This window comes from Typopeltis vanoorti, chromosome 16 (assembly GCF_054136105.1).
Source record: "Typopeltis vanoorti isolate ZY-2024b chromosome 16, IOZ_Tvanoo_1.0, whole genome shotgun sequence".
Taxonomy (NCBI): Eukaryota; Metazoa; Arthropoda; class Arachnida; order Uropygi; family Thelyphonidae; genus Typopeltis; species Typopeltis vanoorti.
In genome coordinates, this window is record NC_143564.1 from 58,468,159 (window position 1) to 58,484,748 (window position 16,590).

At 37.4% G+C, this 16,590-nt stretch overlaps 1 protein-coding gene across 2 annotated transcripts in view; it reads right to left on the reverse strand.

The window, feature by feature from the left end:
- LOC150098049 (putative methyltransferase DDB_G0268948) overlaps positions 1-16,590 on the reverse strand; it is a 116,344-nt gene that overhangs the window by 28,378 nt on the left and 71,376 nt on the right. For both annotated transcript variants that reach the window (XM_090406369.1, XM_090406371.1), the window contains exon 4: positions 12,305-12,521. In XM_090406369.1, coding sequence (XP_090262495.1) covers positions 12,305-12,521 — 217 coding nt within the window. The remainder of the gene's footprint in view (positions 1-12,304; positions 12,522-16,590) is intronic.

The following is a 16,590-nucleotide window of genomic DNA, read 5'->3' on the forward strand; positions in this document are numbered from 1 at the left end:
GAAGGGGGTGCTGTAGGCGCCAGGGGTGGGGTGTAGCCACCCTAGTATATATATATATATAAATATATATACATCTCTTAAAGAAAATAGTGTATCACTAATAAAACAGAAATTTGAAAAGGTCCAAATATACCCATGCATATGGATATAGTTAAATTTTATTAGTCATCATTTTCTGACAGTAGCCACATTCTTTTGTGTAAGACTAGAATTAAATCACTTCCATCACTTGAAACACTTTGGCTGTCCTGTTCATACTGCAATGGCAAAACATTTTCTTCAGTAAAGGGAACTAAATTAGCACTAATTTCCCATAATTCTGAAGGTTGATTTTTTTTTTTACCACGAACTCTGTAATTAATCGTTGAAATCATGTTTTGACTAGATCTTTGTATAAATCTTCATATCACACCATGCACGACTTCAGTTCACGTTTTAAATGTTCAGTTCGTTCAGTATTTGGATCACGTGTAAGAAAATGACTGCAATTTTACTAGCCATTTGAAGCCCTTCTTTAATTAATCCTGCAGTGAGTAGAATCTCTTCATCATCATCACTTTTTTCTTTTTCATTGAGATTCTCAACCAGCTTCTATTATTTTGTCAATGCTAACCTTGTCAACTTTGTCAACCATCAATTCTTCAATATCTGGAGACGAAAAATCATCAAATCCTTCTCCGCAACTGCATATTCTAATATGATGATATTGTGATATTCAGTTGTGGTACAGAGTTTTACTTTTTCACACATTCTGGCAAAGTAGCTTTCCAGCATGCATTTCAAGTTGATGGTTTCAATTCTGATAATGCCAACTTAGCATATTTGATGCAATCCAAAATAGAAAATTTCTTCCTCACATCAATAACTGCCAATAAATTATACTCATCCAGTTTATCCAAAATTATTGGGTTGTTGTTCTTATGTAGTAAGATTTGAAGGTAGCGATCACACCCTGGTCTAGTGAGTGTATTAAGAATGCTGTATTAGGTGACAGAAAACAAAATTCCACATTCAGGTGATCTAAAACAGGATGGACAGGCACATTGTCTATAATCAATAAAACTTTAAAAGTCCAGATTTTTTTCCGTCAAATAGTGTTTAACTTCTGGAACAAAACATTGATGAAACCATTCATTAAAAATTTCATTTGTAACCCAACCTTTTTTTGTCCTCCAGTGCACTGGTAATGTATTAAAAGTTTAAAAGTCTTAGGGATTGATTAATGACTAATGGTTTTAATATACAATCTCTTGAAGCATTGCTGCAAAATAATAGTCACATGATCCTTAGCTGCATTAAAGCCACCAACACTTTTTTTGATTTGACTATAAGTTCTACTTAGCTTGTCTACATTCAGTAGAGTAATTATTATTATTATTATTATTATTATTATTAAACAAGACCTCATGGAGTCAAAGACTCATCTAGGAGGTCCTTTTATCTCACACACATCTCATCATACCGGGTCTTAAACACATTCAAACTCCTTGCAGACACCACACTCTCAGGCAAGGCATTCCAATCATTCACAACTCTGCACGAAAAAAACCTGCCTCTCACTCCCCTACTCACACCCTCTTTATACAGTTTCCAGGGATGACCTCTGGTTCTCCCCTGATCTCCCACTATTCGCTGTAGAACTTCTCCACCATTGATCCTATAGCAACCCCTTACCAACTTGTAGGTCTCTATCATATCTCCCCTCTTCCTTCTCTCCACTAGTCTCTGCAAATTACATCCTTTCAATCTTTCCTCATACTCGACATTCCAGAGGTCAGAAACTACCTTAGTCAGTCGTCTTTGGACCCTTTCCAACATCTCTTCATCCTTCTGAAAACCAGGTGACCAAATCTGGGCACAATAGTCCATGTGTGGCCTAATCAAAGCCTTATACAATGGAACAAGAATCTCCCTACTTCTACACGTCAGTGTCCTCCTCATCATTCCCAGAAGTCTTTGTGTTGTCTTCACAATTTTGGCGATGTGACCCCTAAATTTTAGATCCTTATCCACTATCACTCCCAGATCTCTTATTTCCTCTACTTCCAACAATATATTCTTACCAAGCATAAATTCTGCATCCCATCTTTGTTTTCCAAATTTTAAAACCTTACATTTTGCAACATTGAACTCACATCCCCACTTGCTTGCCCAATCAATCAATTTATTCAAGTCTTCTTGCAAGGCCACAACATCTTCACTACTCTTTATGGTTCGTCCCAACTTTGCATCATCTGCAAACAACTGAATATCTCCATCCAAATCTTCGCCAATATCATTAATATACCAGTTAAATAGTAATGGCCCTAAAACAGATCCCTGAGGCACTCCACTAGTGACTTTTCTTTTCCTGGATATTGCACCCCCATACACAACTTGTTGATACCTATCAGATAGCCAGTCACCAATCCAATGCACTAATCTAATATCCAACCCCATCTGCTCTAGTTTGACTGTCAACTTATCATGAGGCACTCTATCAAAAGCATTTGCGAAATCCAAGTATATTACTGTGTATCCTTCTCCTCTGTCCAAGGAAGCAGTCACTTTATTGTAATAAGTAAGTAGATTACTAAAACACGACCTCCCTTTAGCAAATCCATGCTGTCCATCAAAGATTATACCATTGTTGTCAACCCAACTCTGGATTCTAGTTCTCACAAGCTTCTCCAACAACTTAACCACAACACCCGACACACAGATAGGCCTATAGTTTGATGCTTGAGTTCGATCACCTACTTTATGAAGTGGCACAATCTTGCCCTCCTTCCACTCTTTAGGGACTTGACCAAGTGCAAGACTCGTATTAAAAAAATATGTCAAGGCAGGTGTCAACTCTCTGGCACATTCCTTCAGAATACGCGGTGATATATTATCAAGTCCCACAGCCTTATTTACATCTAGTTTACTCAACTCCCCAAACACCTCTTGCTCACTTACAGTCAGTCTCTCCTCCCCATCATCAACTGCTCTTAATCTCTCCATGAAGTCACATTCACAAGATTGAAAGATCTTTATGAACTGCTCATTAAGTATCTCCACCACACATTCTGCAACAGCTGTCTTTATACCATTTCCTCCAATCAATGTCATCCTTCCATAATCATTCTTTCTTTTGCTGGCTACATATCGAAAGAACTCCCTAGGATTCTTTTTAGCTTCATTAGCTAACTGCTGTTCATACCTCTCTTTAGCTACTCTCACCAACCAAGTCACTCTCCTTGCCTGGTCTTTGTAGAACTCATGAAATTGGTTACTTCCACTTCTCTTATGCTGCCTCCACAATGCCCTTTTTCTCTGTATTGCATGTTTAATCTCTTTATTCATCCATCTCACACCTAACTTATTTAACCTTCTCACCCGTGGTATACATTTAGACATTGCATCCACTAAATATTTTTTTGAAAATCTCCCAAGCTGCATTGATCTCTTTTCCAGCTAACTCCTCATTCCATGCTACACCTGCAAGCTGTCTCCTGAGCTCTTCATAATCACCCCCCTTGTAGTTCCACATATACCCTTTTTTCACAGGGGTCCTTGCACTGCTGGCAACCACCCAAGTAATCACCTCATGGTCACTTTCACCAATTGGTGGATGATTTGATACCTCATTGATAATTACATCCTCCGATGAGATGATCAAATCCAAGACCCTTAATCCTCTTGTGCCCTCTGTTACATACTGTCTGAGGTAGTTATCCCTCAAAAACTCAAGAAACTCATTTTCTTTACTTCCAGTTGCTATCTCTTCATTCCAGTCTATATTGCCATAATTAAAATCACCCATAATGATCACCCTTTTCTTATTTGCTTGGCTTATTTGACTATACATTTCACTATCACCACCATCCACATTACCAGGTCTATAACAACATCCCACCAAGTATTTGATTCTATTCACCTCTATCTCACACCATACTGCCTCAAAACCACTGGCCCCATTTCCCCCTTGCATCTCTACCTTGTATGGACATAACTCTTTCTCTATCATCAATAGCACTCCCCCTCCCTTTTTACCCCTTCTATCCTCACGAAACACATCATACCTTTCCATCTCTATTCCTGTCAGGATGTCATCCTCATCTAACCATGTCTCACTTATTCCGACAATCTCTGGGTGCACAGACGCAATTAGTGCAACCATTTCATCCGCCTTGTTTCTTATACTTCTAGCATTGGTATACAAACACAACAACTCATTTCTGGATCTACAGCTAGTTCCACTGATACCACTCACTCGATGTGATCTCTCCATGCTGGACTGGGGCCATTTCCCTTTCTGCTTCTTCATTTTAGAACCCTTTGCAATTCCATCTGTTTCCTTTTGATCCCTGATCATCCCATTACTTTCCTGCCTACACATTCTCTCACCTCCTCTTGGAGCATCCACCTTTCTCACGCTGTGTATCCCTGTCCACCCTGAGCCTCCCCGTTTCCCTGCTCCTCTTGCACACCCATTCTCTCATTATCTATACTCATACCACTCACTTCCACATTCATTTCCACTCCTTCAATCTCTCCTGTCTTACTCTCCTGCTCTTCCACATCACTCCCCTCTTGATCTGATTCATTCTCTCTATTCACTTCTCTACCTTCCAGCAGCAGTCTCTCCAAGCGACTCACACCATAACCACTCAAATGCAGTCCATCGCTCCCATACAGCTCACTCCGTCCCTCAAACTCATTCCACACATTAACAAACTGTACTCCCATCTCCTCACACATTTCAGCCAGAATATCATTCATAATCCTTGCTCTCCGCCTCATTTCACCACAATCATACCTAGGCAACACACTGACCACCCTTCCTGTCACACTATTCTCCTTTATCTTTCCAAGCAGTCTCCTGACATTCATTTTGACATGCTCTTTGTTCTCTCTCAAATCATTTGTTCCAATTAATACAATTAACTCTTTTGCTCGTTCCCGCCTCATGTTCAATGCCTCAATCACTCTATTCATTTTACTGCCTGGAAAACATACCTTGTGCATTTTATCCTCTAGCACACCTTTAATAATGGAGTCGCCATACAACGCCACTCGCTCATCTTTTGTTAACTCTTTCATGCCATGATGATTTATTTTAATAGTTTTGACCTGCATTCTCTTAATTTCATTCCGCATCCATTTCATTTCTTGCTTCATCCAATCCAATTCACCTTCTGAACCTCGCGACACATTCACTCTATCATTAAATCTTTCTAACTTTCTAACTCTCGACCCTCTCTTCTCACTTTCCCTCTCATTCATCCTTCTTTGTTTCCGTACTTTCGGTCCAACATATGTCCAACTTTCACTGTCATTCTTCTCACTTTCACTCTCACATATCTTTCTTTGTTTCCGTACTTTCGGACTAACATGCGTCCAACTTTCGCTATCATTCTTCTCACTTTTACTGTCATTCATCTTTCTTTGGTTCAGTACTTTCGTTCCAACATGCGTCCAACTTTCGCCATCAGTCATTCTTTTTTCGCTATCATTCATTCTTTCGATTTTTTTTACTTGCGGTTTCTGCACCACGCCATTTCTACTTTCATTCGTTCTCTCAATTTCGTTTCTTTCCGCCTCACTTTCGTCCCTTTTAACATCCGTTACAGTTGTCAAATCGCTCTTTTTCTTTTTTCCTGATTTTTTAACATTTTTTCGCTGTCTTTCTCGCCATTCTCTTTCAAACGTGCACTCACGACACAATCGGTACTAGCACTTTCTGTCATCAACTTCATATTCGCATTCATCAATTCCTCGTTCAGGTCACATTTCGCACACACCCTTCTTCCATCCGCACTAAACATCCACAAATCATTTATGTAATCGAAGGAATACATATAACAGACCTCACACTTAACGAACCTACTGAAATCCAAATTAAAATCATGGAATGACAATGCAGCCGCCATTTTTTTTCTCTGCAGGTTACTAGGTCTAATATTAACGTTTTCGTATTTAGTTTAAGCAAGGAAAAAAAAAAACCCACACTAATAATATCGGTAGCGTACAACGTTTACAGCCGCTCTTACTTAAACAATTACGCATATATACTTAATTATTCCTAGTAAAACTTATCTGAATCAGGAGCTCTTCAAAGCACGTTCGTAGCGCTTGACCCACTAGCGCCCTCTAGACATATCTTTAGTAATCCCTGATATTTAAAACATTGAGGGGGGGGGGGAAAGTTTTCCCTAAAATTCAAGTTTAAGTACCATACTAGGAAATGATAATTATAATGGAAATACCCTTTTTAATAGAACTGAATTCAAACAGAAATTTTAAAAATAAGCGCCATTTGAACCATGTTAAATCAAAATATACAGTGTAAAAATAGAGTCGCTTTTGTTTTCTAAACTATGTTATTTTGAAATGGTGTAAAAAAAGGTATGTAAAAAGAGAATTAACTGTGTACACACACACACACACACTGAATTAGCTTTGCAATAGGAAACCCCCCATTTATATATTCAGTGAGATAACAAAGTACCACATGATATCATTATTAAAATATATATAATATATTTTAATAATGATACATAGAATATATTAAAATAAAATATATTCTTCTTGTTTTGTTTCATGAAAAAATATTGTTTATTATCGATAAACTTATACAGTTTAGTATAATTCAAAATTACTTAAAAATAAAAGCCATTCCTTTAATTGTAATTAAAGGATATCAACATCATGTGCAGCTACTATGAATGGCACATCTATCCTCTGTTCACGATCATTAAACATTTGTGAGTAATGGAAAATGTGGTGACATAAACCAATTTAACCGAGGCAAATAGTTGAGAACCAAAGGGCAGGCACAAGTATTTTGTAAGCAGCTGCACTGGTTAGTTGCTCATGTACTATTGTATCAAGGGTGTACCAGAACTGGATTAGCCTTGAACAGACATCCAGTAGAAAGGCTCCCATTAGTCAACCATGCATGGTTGAATAAGCTGAGCATTGGATGTCATGACTGGTATCTCAGCACGACATGCAAGAGTCATACAGTTACCTACCAGTACAACAGTGTGGAAGTTCAACCCATTTCCACATGCACCATGTGCCGTACCTTGCTTCGCATGGGGTTCCACAGCTGGTAATCAACAAGGTCACCCATGATGATGGCCAGGAATGGCAAACAGCATCTTGCATGGGCCAAGGGATGTCAGCAATGGACCCTCAAAAGATTGAAGAAGGTTGTCTGGAGTGATGAGTCCTGTTTCCTACTGCAGCATGATGATGGCTAGGTTCACATTTGACAAAAAAAGATGAAGCCATATCCCCTGGTTCCACAGTTGAGGTTCAACAGGCTGATGGAGGTGGTGTTATGGTCTTGGGGATTTTTTTCCTGGCACACCTTAAGTCCATTAGTTATCATCCCACAAACAATGAATGGGGGAAAGCTACAATGACCTGTTAGCTGACCACCTCCAGCCATATCTGCAGGAGGTCTGCAATCTTTCAACAGGACAACAGACCTTGTCATAGGGCTCGCACAACTGCTGAGTGGCTGGAGGAACACAACAATGAATTTGCCATTGTCTTGGCTCCCAAACTCCCCTGAATGTAATCCAATTGAACATGTGCAGGATATGCTAGAATGGGGTGTGAGAGCTACTGATCCTATTCCACAGAATGAGCATGAACTGATGGAGTTTCTGCAGCAGACATGGGTTGAGTTATGCATGGAGAATGTTCAACACCCTGTGGAATCTGTTCCTAGGTGTCTGTGAGCCGTGATTGCACAGAGAGGTGGACCAATGCATTATTAGATGGATGTTCCCAATGCAAAACTAACTCAGTGTGTGTGTGTATATATACACACGCTTACACACACACACACACACACACACACACACACACACACATATATAAAGCTAACTCAGTGTATGTATGTACATATATATGTGCATACATACAAGGAATAGGGTGGATGAGAGGACAGACCCTTGCAGGAGTCCAGCATTAGAAGTCATGGGACAGACCATATTGTGGGAGCTTATTTAATATACTCTTGTGCCATACCCAGCTGAAAGCCTTGGAAATATCAAGTGATATTATATATCAATGGTACTTATCCAGAAGTCTGTGTTAAATCTGGAATGAAAGGTTCAATTTGGTATTGAGCATTTCATTCAGGATTTTACTAGGATCTAAAAACTATAAAAAGGAAATGCTTGTACACAGGTGTAAGTGAAAACTTTAATGTATTAATATTTTATTAATGGAATTTTATAAGTGATAAATTGTAAACTGTCTTAGAAATAATATACCAGAGTCTAAAAGGTCTTAGTGAAAGTTACTTTAGAAGGAGAAAATTTAAGCCACGTCCACTTTAGCCTAATCAGTTTATCAACATAACCCCGGGGCATTGCAATGCGAAGTCCGAGACACGTGTACGACACCCACGTGATGGGGTGCATTTCGGGGAGAAGAATAGGGGAGGGTGCAAAAAAAGGAGTTAGGTGTCGTGAGCAACCAGTGACGTAGTTGGGAGAGCAAACTAGGGAATATATAAGGATTTGCCAGCGAATATAGTGCTCTCTTAGTCCTCTGTTCTTCGTGGTGTCTCTCTCCTTCAAAAGTGGGTTCCGATGGAAGCAGTTCGTGGCGACGACTAGAAGGAAGGTCAATGATGGCAACAAAGTCAGGTAGTGATCCGCTTCAAGCGTAGCAACAGCACAACCATGCAGCCAGCGGAGACTGCAGCCTTATGTCGATTCGCACGTGCCTATTTGTCGAAGCAGTGTCATTAAAGTTATAGGAATAGCGGTGATTCGTGATCGTAATCAGAGGTGGTAAGAAGTCGGAGGAAATTATGGATAGCAGACCTAGGAACCTAACCGAAAGGAATCAGCAAAGATTGATGTTATGCCCACGTGGTCAGTAAAGTAGAAAATTTTATTGTCTTTTGAACTAAGAGCAGGACTAGAGTGAGTGAAAGTGCTAAGCGTGTATGTGATAGGACCTTTTTATGACTGTCTGGACCATAGTGTTTTACTTTGCAGCTAGATGTTGTATTTCCAGAAGTTCATTGTTACTAAGTTATGCCCATAATAGAATTTTGGTATATTGTAGTCTAATCTGGGAAGTTGAAGGACTGTTCATTTGTATAAGTGTAATAAGTTAACGGGAATTAGATTAATTCATCTGTTGGAAATATATTAAGTGACTACTTAGTTATAATTAGATAGATTGTCTGAGAAATTTTCAGATATCCTTTTATGAACAAGTTGTTATATGTCTGAAGCAAAATCTTAGTGTAAAATAAATGTTTTTGTTTTCTATACCTAAGAAACTTGCCTGATTTCTCACGCCAATGTACTGCTTGCTAAAATTAGAACCTGTGTAAATTCAAGTGAGGGGGGGAAGAAAATTTGGTTTACGACTGCTGATTAAGGAATAAACTAATAGGGTATAAATAAATAATAGATTCTAAGGTCGCGGGATTATCTACGTGTTAACGCTCTGATAGGAATATCCTTCTTGTATAGGAATCAAGATGGCGCAGCTGCATTAACAAATAAATTTTTCTTGATTCCGAAAAGGAACGAACTCCAGATCTACAACAATAGAAGAATTTGGGTCTCGCCCGGAGCATTCTCTTTGTCTGCAAGAATAGTACACATGATCCATTAGAAAGAACGGTGTCTGATAGAAATCGGCTCTAATTAAGACTAAGCATTGTATATTAGCAGCTGGAATAGAAACAGCAGAACAGTTGGTAGAAAGACTAAAGAGCCATAGATAAGATTTAATAAAGCAAAATATAACGAAATAACAACAATATAAAGGACAATAAAGCAAGACATACAACGACATAATATGTGTGACAGGTGAGTAGGTCCCTATCAATCAGCATTGGCATAATGGCAATCAGTGGCGGCTCGTGGCTTGAAATCGTAGGGTGTTGCAACTTTCGAAATATACATACACACTGTAAGTACAGTGTATATGTGTTTGGATAAAATATCAAAATTATGTTAAAAATTTAAAAAAAATTAAACATGAAAAAATATTGTTTATTCATCATCATCATCAAATTCCTGCCATGTACCCTCAAGGGGTGTACAGGATATGATAGTACTACATGAAAAAAATTACATCATTACTAACTTCCTATCTACAATTTTCCTCCAAATCAGTCTGTTACTTGTCAAGACTCCAACATTATCAGATCTTATATTTCTATCATCTAAGGCAATTTGTACCATATCACTCCACCTATATCTTGGTCTTCCTCTGGTTCGTTTTGCTGCCAACCTGGCAGAGAACACTTGTTTTGCTAATCTTTCTTCTCCCATTCTATTTAAGTGACCATACCACCTGAGATTAGCTCTGCTAATGCATTCCTGGATGTTGACAATGTCAAGTTCTTTCCTAATATCCTTGTTTTTAATATGATATTGCTATTGATGCCATCTGTTCACGCCTCTAATCTTTCTCAGGACTCTCATATCTGCAGTCTCTAGTCTTTGTTCAAGTGTTTTACTTCTGACCCAGCTCTCAGATCCATAAGTTAAAACTGGTTTGAACACTGTCTTGTATACAGCTAATTTAGTGTTCCGACTAATTTCTCTCTTATTCCATATGAATTTATTCAATTGACTTCCCACCATACCGGCTTTGCTGATTCTGTTGTCTATTTCTATATTTAGTTTACCATCTTCAGTAAAAATCGTGCCTAAGTAGCTGAAATGTTTTACTTGTTCCACAGGTTTTCCATTCACAACACAGTTGACATTTTCAATGATTCTACCTATTTTCATTGTCTTTGTCTTTTTATTGCTGACCTTCATACCATATCTATTACAACAGCTATTCAATTTAGTCAGAGAATCTTGCAGACTTGTAGCGGATTTATTTAGAAGTATAACATCATCCGCATAAAGCAAAGAGCTGACATTAACATCTCCAATTTTGATATCATGTTTAATACCACTTTCCTTCATAATGTGATCCATATAGATAATGAAAACAGAGGGGATAATTTACATCCTTGTCTCACACCAGATTTAACATTAAACCATCTTCCTGTACTTCCTTCAATTCTAACTGCTGACTTACAACTCAAATAAAGACTAAGTATTGCTTGATATAATGACCCATTGACACCATATAACTGCAGAGTATTGAATAGCTTCTCTCTTGGGACCTTGTTATATGCCTTTTCCAAATCGACAAAACTTAAATACAGATCTTTGTTATATTCCCATGCTTTCTCCACTATTTGTCGTAAAGTGAAGATTTGATCCTGACAGCCTCTATTTGGCCTGAATCCAGCTTGTTCTTCACCAAGCTTTTCTTCCACAATTCTTCTCAACCGTTTCTCAAGTATACTTGCATAGATCTTGCCAGGAACACTCAGTAGGGAAATACCTCTGTAATTCTCATATTCAGCTTTATTTCCCTTTTTATATATGGATACTATGATAGCTCTACTCCAATCATTGGGAATTCGTCCCTCTGTCCAGGCTTTCTGAACTATGCAGTGCAGCCACTGTAAGACTCTTATACCACCATACTTCAGCATTTCTGGTCGAATATCATTTTAATAATATAATAAACAATATTTTGTCATGTTGTACCAAAATAAAAAATGATGGTACAACATGACAAAATATTGTTTATTATATTATTAAAATAAAATATATTCTTCTTGTTTTGTTTCATGAAAAAATATTGTTTATTGTCGATAAAATTATACAGTTTAGTATAATTCAAAATTACTTAAAAATAAAAGCCATTCCTTTAATTGTAACTAAAGGAATGGATTTACAATTTTTGGACATTACAATTAAATCCTTTAATAGTAATGTCCAAATATTTAAAGAGATGGAGTAAACACAATAAGCACTACAAACACTCTACTCTACTGGCACAAACTGCATATAAACAATAGTGGAACTGCGCAATGGACAATGCCGCATTACACTAATAGTCTGCATCTCACTATGATGTGCATATGCTTGGGCACATAGCAATATGACACTGTGGGTAAACACAGTGCTGCTAGTATCCTTTGCCCTCCTAAGTGCTACAAGATGGATTTTTATTATTTTTTATACAAAAATTAAGAGAATTGTATAGGATTGTTGATGATAAAATTAAATATTACAAGCAAATATAAAAAATTAAATATATTTATATATCGACAAAAATTGTGCTGCTGTGTTTATGCACGAGCTGCCCCCTGCTGGCAATCATTGAGTGCATTCAATATTAGAGCAGACTAAAATTCTTAAAATTTATTTATATTTATCATGCTCTCTCTCTTTCTTTCAGTATGCAAGCCTTATAACTTCAACTGAAGACTTACCTCCTGAATTAGGTCATGGACCATTTTTGCTGCTAATTTATCTTTCAAATTAGGAGTAGGAATAAGATAACCATATACTGCTATGACACCATCTGGTACTAGTACTCGCTGTGCTTCTTTAAAGAAAATGTCCAGATCAAACCAGTGGATAGCCTGACTTACAGTTATCAACTGTACAGATGAATCAGGTAGTGGAATCAAGTTTGGTTGAGAAACTCTATAATAGTACAGAATAATTATTAACATTAAACCTATAAGTATAAATTTACTTTACTACTTATTCTTATTCAATGACTATCTAATGCTGTGCATTTAACATCAAAGAGTAATTAAGAAAAATAAGTGGAAAAAAGTTTTAAAGTACAAAGAAACTTGGGAAGATGAAGTAGTGATATAGTTACATAGGGATGCATACAGTTATGATTATATTATTATTACGGGGAACTCCAGGGAGTCCTTAGACTCATCGAGGGAGGCCCTAAACATCATGTCCACACAACTATACGATATTCTCACAGTATCTATCATACCTTGCCTTGAACTCACTCACTGTCATAGTACCCACAGCAGACTCTGACAGCTTATTCCACTCATTTACCACTCTAAAAGTAAAGAACCCAGCTCTAACACCCTTGCTAACCACACTCTTGCCCAGCTTCCATAGGTGTCCCATAGTTCTCCCACCACCAGTCCTGTTCCCAAAAATAACTTTTGAGAACAGGACTGGTGGTGGGAGAACTCTTCTGAATTAATCCTATAGAAACCCTTTAGCAATTTGAATGTCTCAATCATATATCCCCTTCTCTGCCTATCAACCAATTTCTGCAACCCAAAAATCTTCAACCTGTTCTCATAAGGTTCATTCAATAGACCTGCTATAATCTTGGTCACTCACCCCTGGATCCTCTCCACCTCCTCCCCATCAAGAAGAAACCTAGGTGACCAAATCTGGGCACAGTAGTCAAGATGAGGTCTTATTAAGGCTCGGTACAGAGGTACAATAACTTGCTTGTCTCTGCTCGTCAAAGTATTTTTCAACAACCAAGTGAGTTGATGAGCTGATTTAGCCACTTTTGCAATGTGTCCCCTAAACTTCATCTCCCTATCCACCAACACTCCCAAGTCCCTGGCCTCATCAATCTCCTGGAGTACAGTTCCATCAATGTGGTATACTGCTGCTAATCGTTCCACCCCAAAATGCATAACCTTACATTTTGTCACATTAAATTGACATCCATTTTCCTTAGCAAAGAATTCCAATCTATCCAAGTCATCCTGCAAGATTTCGACATCTTCTGCATTCACTATTTCCCTACCCAACTTTGCATCATCAGCAAACAAATGAACTGTTCCTCTCAGATCCTTCCCTATATCGTTAATGAACAAATTAAACAGCAGTGGTCCAAGAACAGAACCCTGTGGCATACCACTAGTCACAGGCCGTCTTTTGGACTCTACTCCTGAATAAACTACTCTCTGATATCTCTCCATCAACCACCCGCCTATCCATCTCACCAAACCTTTATCCATTCCCATATGTTGCAGTTTACGGATTAAAATTCCATGTGGTATCCTGTCAAATGCCTTAGCCAGGTCCAGCAGTATCACTGTAAATCCATTATCCTTACCCAGTTCAACTGCCACTGTGTTATAAAACTTCAGCAAGTTACTGAGGCATGATCTACCCTTCACAAAGCCATGCTGTCCCCCATATAGTATCTCATTTTCATCAATCCATTCCTGTATTTTTCCCTTGACCACTTTCTCCAAGACCTTGACAATGACTCCTGATATGCTGATCGGCCGGTAATTTGCAACAGTAGTCTTGGATCCTCCTTTATGCAGTGGAACTATTTTCCCCTCTTTCCACACCTTCGGGACTAAACCAGACCCGAGACTCAGATTAAACAACATGGTCAAGGGCACTGATAATTCTTTAGCCGCTTCATAAGACACGTGCCGTTATACCATCCAATCCCACAGATGTATTCACATTAAGGTTCTGTAATAGACTATTCACCTTCACTTCATTCATCACAATTCCCATATAAACTAATGGTTCCTTCATTTTTTTCAATGTCACCACCTAGATGATATACTCTTGTAAAGTGCTCGCTCAATAATTTCACTATATCGACTGATTCAGTGACCTCCTTACCTTCAGCATTCCTTAAAATCATTCTGCTGTGTACAGTTTTTTTTTGCTTGCAGGATATTGAAAGAACTGTTTGGGATTCTCTTTAGCTTGCATAGCTAGTTTCCTTTCATAATCCGCTTTTACTTTTTTTACCACACTCGTTATCCATCTGGCCTGCGCTTTATACCGTTAGTGTGCCTGCAGGTCACCTTTCTCTTTAAATTTCCTCCACAGTTGTTTCTTTTTTTGCAGCTCGAGTTTAATGGTGTTATTCATCCATTTAACCCCTACTTGTTTTACTATTCGGAACCTAGGTATACAATCAGCCATAACCTCCTGTAAATGCTCCTTGACCACGTCCCATGCTCTATCGTCATCCAGCCCTTGCAGTTATGAATGCCATGGCACTGATCCAAGCAATCTCCTAAGCTTGTCACACTTGCCAGCATGGTAATTCCACATATACTATATCTATATATAATCAAATTATCAATTAAACTGCTAATTATTATTATTATTATTCCATTTGCATAGCTACTTTAACTAATTGATTTAACCTTATCAAAATAGCTCAGATTTGTCTACAATAATCAGAAAGCAATAATGTGATATAATGGCTTGACATTGAAGAAAGCACAAATTAACTATATTTAAAGAATTATATGAATCCAATCCATAAGTAACCTACAGTGCATTAATAATATGAGTAAAGGTTAGATAATCTGGGAAACTTGCTCTAGAGATCAAACATGAATTTTTTTAGGCCCACTTCAAACCTCCAATAAGCAGGGTGGTGAACTGTACTAGATGATGAAATTCACTTACTACCTACAGACATTCAAAAATACAAAATACAGAACCATGACCCATCAGGCGAAGAGTGAAATCACTATCCACTTGGCCAATTAGGCTGATGTTTACTCTCATGTGTACACCCACACATATGCACAAAGAATTAAAATTCCTCCAAGATATTCCAAATTAAGAAATCAGACACTCCTATCTGTCAAATTTATTTAGTATTCATATCAACCTCTCATTTTTTTATAATTAAACTTGTAATTAACTGCTATATATAATTGACTCAGCAAACTCATACAGACCACAGTAAGAATTTATTACAATGAATATCTTTTATAGTATATTCACTATACTGGTGTTATACCTGCGAGACTTTAGTCAGGGCCTGAGAGCAGTTTATTATCAGTGAATGAGTTTGTTATAATGATGTTTGCAATAGTGAGAGTTAAATGCAAACTGATATCACAAGAAGAAACTAGAAAAATGATAAGAGATGAAACATCGAAGTAATTGGTACTGGTGATAGCTCTTTTAAAGAAAACAGAATACACAATTTTTGGACATTACAATTAAAAAAAAAACAATTAATCGGTTTTTTTAATTGTAATGTCCAAAATTGTAATATTGTAATAAGAGATCTTTTTTATCAAAAAATCTCTTATTTCCTAACAATAAAACAAAAAAGATGATGGAATCTAAGAAAATTTCATAAGACAATCGAAACATTAATGAATGAATGCTTGAGAGAGATAAACAGACACAAAATACAGATTCTGGGACTCAGCAAAACCAGAAGGAACTGCAGTGGAAAAATAGAAATGCTTCACAAGAATATATAATATATTTCAGAAAATCAAATGAAGAAGACATAAAGGTACAGTCATTATGATGACAAAACTGTATATGAACCAATTAATAATGCAGACTAGTGAAGATAAAAACATTATAGAAACATTACAAAGATAAATGAAGAAAATATAACATCATCACAATCCAATTCCTGATATGTTGCCTTCAAGGGGATGGAAGTAGAGAATACTACAGTAATACATGATAAATTCTCATTATTGCCAACTTCCTCTTGACAATTTATCCTCCAAATTTGTGTCCTTTTTTTTCAGGACTCCAGTATTGTCAGATCTTGTATGTCAGTCTTTTAAATACATCAATCCACCTAAATCTTGGTCATTTTTCCTGTTATCAAACACCTATTTTGCTAACCTTTCCACTCCCATTCTGTTTAAGTGACCATATTAGACTAGATTCTAATGAAAACAATGTCAAGTTCCTTCTGAATATAGTCATTTTTATTATGATTCTACCACTGATGATATCTATTTATTTCCCT